The sequence below is a fragment of the Nicotiana attenuata genome, unplaced genomic scaffold (genome assembly GCF_001879085.1).
Source record: "Nicotiana attenuata strain UT unplaced genomic scaffold, NIATTr2, whole genome shotgun sequence".
Classification (NCBI taxonomy): domain Eukaryota; kingdom Viridiplantae; phylum Streptophyta; class Magnoliopsida; order Solanales; family Solanaceae; genus Nicotiana; species Nicotiana attenuata.
Genome location: NW_017672090.1, coordinates 55,601 through 60,299, shown reverse-complemented (window position 1 = coordinate 60,299; position 4,699 = coordinate 55,601). Strand labels below are relative to the sequence as shown.

Genomic DNA, 4,699 nt, shown 5'->3' with positions numbered 1-4,699 from the left:
CCCCACCTGAGGGCACACAACAACAACACCAACAAACCCAGTAGTTTCCCACAAGTGGGATCTGGTTCTAGACAGACAGATTGCAATTGCTAAAGCCAACTATAAGCAACAACTTTACTTTACAAAGGGGCAAAAGAAAAGTAAGGCAAGGAGAAAGGGGGAGCTTAAGATGCATAAATCGGTTACACACTTAAGGAAAGATAGATTTTATAGCCTATTAGACTACACAAGATATTCGATATACGGTAACAAAAGAGTCACTAGTTATTGGCCTCAAGACAAAGAAGAGCTAACTAGGATTAGAAGGAATGAGAGCAGAATGAGCCTAACCATGTACCTTCAACTCAAAAGGCTCCAGGTACCATTCATTCAGCAGTAACCAGATTGACTTAGGTTTAGTTAACACACTTCAATGGCGTTCCAGAAAAAAAGAGATCTTGCTCCCTTAACCCTGTTAATATTCCCATTTTTTTTCTGAGAAATCAAAGAAATCTGAGGATAGTGATTCAGAGCAGTGAGACCAAAGGACACCATTAAACAGTGATGGCATAGATGCATTGGCCATTCAAGAAATAGCAATTCATGGAAGGTATCATGCCATCACCAGAAAATAGTTTGAGTGAAACAATAGCTACTAAGTGGTAAAAGATCCAAATGGTGCAGGACGATTTCCAATAAAAGGGGAAGACTACACAAGGTGGAGAATGTGGGATCTTAGCAAAATGAGAGTGTCCGGAAGTTTGTGACTACTTGAATGAGATACATCTAAACTATGCTGGATTACATGTGGATTTAGAAAGTCATCTGCTGGAAGTTATTCACAGAAACAGAACATAAGTACATGGAATGGAAGGAGCTGAAAGCATTAGGGGAACTCCAGGCCGTGACCCTCACTCAAAAAAAGATCTATAAGAAATATGATGTTTGTTATTGAGCTTGAGTACTAGAATAGATCGACAGAGGTGTAACAACAAAATTTTAAGCACACCATGACTTGATAAAATGGGTTAACAACGAAGCCAAGTGTATCTTGTATAAGGTTCCTAAAAGATATGGAACTTCATCACTGATATGGAAGTTAACAAAGAAGCCAGATCAAATCAAGAAACCATTCAAACAATTAGAGGAAGAAGCATTTCAGAAAAAGACTTCATTTCATCAACTAAAGAAACGAACATCTCAGTGAAACAATAGACTATGAATGTATCTGTCAAAACTCAAAATAGTTCAACAGTTCTTAACATTTTAGAAACCAGTTCACTTTGAGGTCTATCCATCTGATGTTTCCCACTCCCCATGGATGAGCATACACAACGACAACAACACACAAGTGGGGCCTGGGGAGGGTAGAGCGTACACAGCCTTACCCCACAGCCTTACCCCTACCTTGTGCAGGTTGAGAGGCTGTTTCCAGTAGAGATGAGCACATACACCATCTTCTTCAATTTCACAAGACAAAGGACCAAGAAAACATAACTTCAACACCACAAAGAAATAATTCTTTTTTTCCATTTCCATCACATTAGTCCATTCATTCTAACTGAGAATGTATTCTCCATCCTTCTATCAGATGATTGGTCACAGAAATAGCTCAACAGTTCTAACATTTTAGAAACCACTTCACTTCAGAGTGTCATTTTATAGTAATTTTGGAAGAAATGGACCTCAATAGTGTGGAATGTGATCAGAGGATTCATATAGTTGACTCCACCTAATTTGGAGTTGAGACTTATAAAGTGTCCTCGATTGCACATGAACAGAAATGCCACAGCTATTTATCCATAAAACTTGAGAGATTTTAATTTCTCATAAGATCCTACAGCAAAATGCTGATAACCACATTGTTGAATGCAGCTTCTCTAGCAACACTTTCCTACCATCCCTTCAAAGATCCAAATTTATCAAAAGCTAAAAATACCCAAATTAACTTCACTTACTCCTCCTCTTGCAACAGTATCACATATCAGTCTCACTAAATGACTGTAAACTAAACCAATTCTGAAAGTTCCTAAAAAGCCATTAACTAGTCAGAAAAACAAAAAGAAATTAGCATTTTTCAGCAAATATAAGCTGGGATCTTAATGCAAATAAACAACATACTCATAACATAAGCAAAGACAACAGTATTCTACTATGCATTCATGAGATCCAAGGTTGCATACATTTCATTAACCAAATCTATCAAAAGCCAAAAATAGCCAAATCAACTTAAGCATACTCCTCGTCTACCACAGTATCAGATGTGTAGCTCTTTAAACTTTAGAGAGTCGCAAACTAAAACAATTACTGATTATCAAAACAAAGAAAAAAAGGCTAAAGCTTTCAGCGAAGATAAGCTGGGATCTTGATACGGATAAAGAGCATACTCATAACATAAGCCATCACAACAAACACAACCCCAGCTGAAGCAAACGAAACCTTAACACTCTTATCTCTGTTCTTATCAGTTGCCAAATCCAACATCACAATCCCAACACCACCAAGTACAAACATGAACCCAGAAGACAATCCTTCAATAATATACTGACCATTAACTCGACCGGGTAGAAAAACCACCGGTTTAACAGCACCAGTGAACCGGTCTTGTGTTGATCCAATTCCAGGGGGTTCAACAATGACGTCGTAAACAATGCCGGAGACGACCATGAAGTAGGTTAATAGGATCAGGCTGTAAACTGTCATGGCGGAGGGAAGGGTGACGGTTGGGATTTTTAGGCGGAGCTTTGGTGGGCGGAGGAAGGAGAATGGGAGGATACGGAGGGTGTGGAAAAGTGGGTCGATTGAGTAGTCATTCGATGGATCGGAAAATTGGGTTCCCGCGGTGGTTGGTGAGGAGTGGGTTTCGGATTTTGGTGCCATTCTTGATTTTCCGGCAGCAGTTGACGGTGGAGGAGGGTGGCCGTGGCCCGTGGGTCAAAAGATGGAGCAGATTTGCTGTTTTGGTTGCGTCAATGTATATATTTGGAAGAAAGACAAAAGAAAAAAAATGAGTAAATTACACGAAACACCTCCTAATATGACAAATGTGAATAAATATTTTGTATTTTAAATTAAATACTCACATTCGTCGTGTAAATACTGAACAAATATATTATTGGAGATTTTTCTAACTTTTCTTTTGGTGTCCTTCGGTTCATTTGATTAGAAAATATTGTAAGTCGTTAGTCGAGACAACATATTATTAATGAACACATGCATTAATATGATTATGGTAAAACAGAAAAAGATTTATGCTCTTGAAGATGAGATGATAAATAATGATATGAGAATTGAAGAAAAGAAAAGTTTATTGACTAAATAAAATATAGAAGAGAGTATTTCTTTAGCAAACAATAAGCTCACATCTCATAAAAAACAAGTTAGAATTAAAAAATAATGTAACTAATGTTTTAAAGGATGACGTGAAAGAAGGAGCTACACAGCATTTTCATATGATATACTTAAAAGAAGGAAAATATTCAAATACAAAAGGAAGATGTACAAATTCATATTGAACACATATGGATACCAATTGGAGTATGTGCGAGAGAAACAGAAAACAAAAATAGAAAAGTCAATACTTTGTGGGAGGAAATAAGGAATAGCTGCAATATATATATATATATATATATATATATATATATATATACCATGCTCGAAATGCACCACTAATGCGTCGATATTCAATGCATTATATCTGTAAATTACTATATATATATATATATATATATATATATATATATATATATATATATATATATATATATATATATTGCAACTATATATATATACCATGCTCGAAATGCACCACTAATGGGTCGATATTCAATTCATTATATCTGTAAATTACTATATCCATTTTTCCCATGTAGGTCACTATACCTCTATGTTCTATTTGAATTTATACTATATCATCAGTATATAGGGTGAAAATTCGAACATGTTAGGTGGACCAATGGGGTTGCGACACGTGGAAGTCTTGGCCCAATAGGAGTCAGGCACTCGGGGATATTGCGTCTGGTGGCTTCAAAAATTATTGTCTCCGGTATCTCAAGATAACAGAACCGTCTCAAAATGATCGATGCATCGTTGGCCAGTTAGGCAATGGCACCGGGCCCAATTGATTTTTTTCTTTTGGCCCTGACCCCGGTGCAAGCTGGACCATATTCTCACCGACCCTCTAACACCGGCCATCATCGAGCTCTGTGCAAAGCTAGAGACGCCTTTTCAATAGTCCCCTTTACACTGAGTAGCCTTGTCACAAAAATATCCTTTCTTATTTTGTATGGATAGCTTTTCAGAGAAGCTAAGGGGACATATCATTTTCTCTAAGACCTATCTCTTGGACATTGGATCTATTTGTGGAAGAATACTTGCAAATAATACATAGCTTACTATTGCATTTTATTCATCTCTTGCCTTATTGTCCATTAATATAACTTTTATCTTTGCTTTCATATACCTTGTATCAATCACATTGTAAGATAAAGGGTTTCGATGGATCACGATTTACTTGCGCTTAACCCTTTCTTTTATCAAAATAACTGTTAAAACGGACAAACTATTTTTTCGATAAATAATTTGGCACCAGCTGTGGGGATAGGCAGTTGTGGTATCGTCTTGGTCTTTTTGCTAAATCACCAAAAGTTTACCTACTGTCATACTTTGGCCATATGTAGGACTTAATATGAAAACACACATATAGATGGTTAGGAAGCCA

At 36.8% G+C, this 4,699-nt stretch overlaps 1 protein-coding gene across 1 annotated transcript; it reads right to left on the bottom strand.

Moving 5' to 3' along the window:
• Nucleotides 1-2,103: 2,103 nt before the first annotated feature.
• LOC109211743 (putative oligosaccharyltransferase complex subunit CG9662) lies at nucleotides 2,104-3,023 on the bottom strand. Its single transcript, XM_019375317.1, has one exon. The coding sequence runs from the start codon at nucleotides 2,857-2,859 to the stop codon at nucleotides 2,323-2,325; it is 537 nt and encodes a 178-aa protein (XP_019230862.1). The 5' UTR covers nucleotides 2,860-3,023; the 3' UTR covers nucleotides 2,104-2,322.
• Between the last annotated feature and the right edge of the window lie 1,676 nt (nucleotides 3,024-4,699).

What these genes read in the sequence shown, in the direction of transcription:
- LOC109211743 (XM_019375317.1), bottom strand. Translation starts at nt 2,859, where the DNA reads ATGGCACCAAAATCCGAAACCCACTCCTCACCAACCACCGCGGGAACC.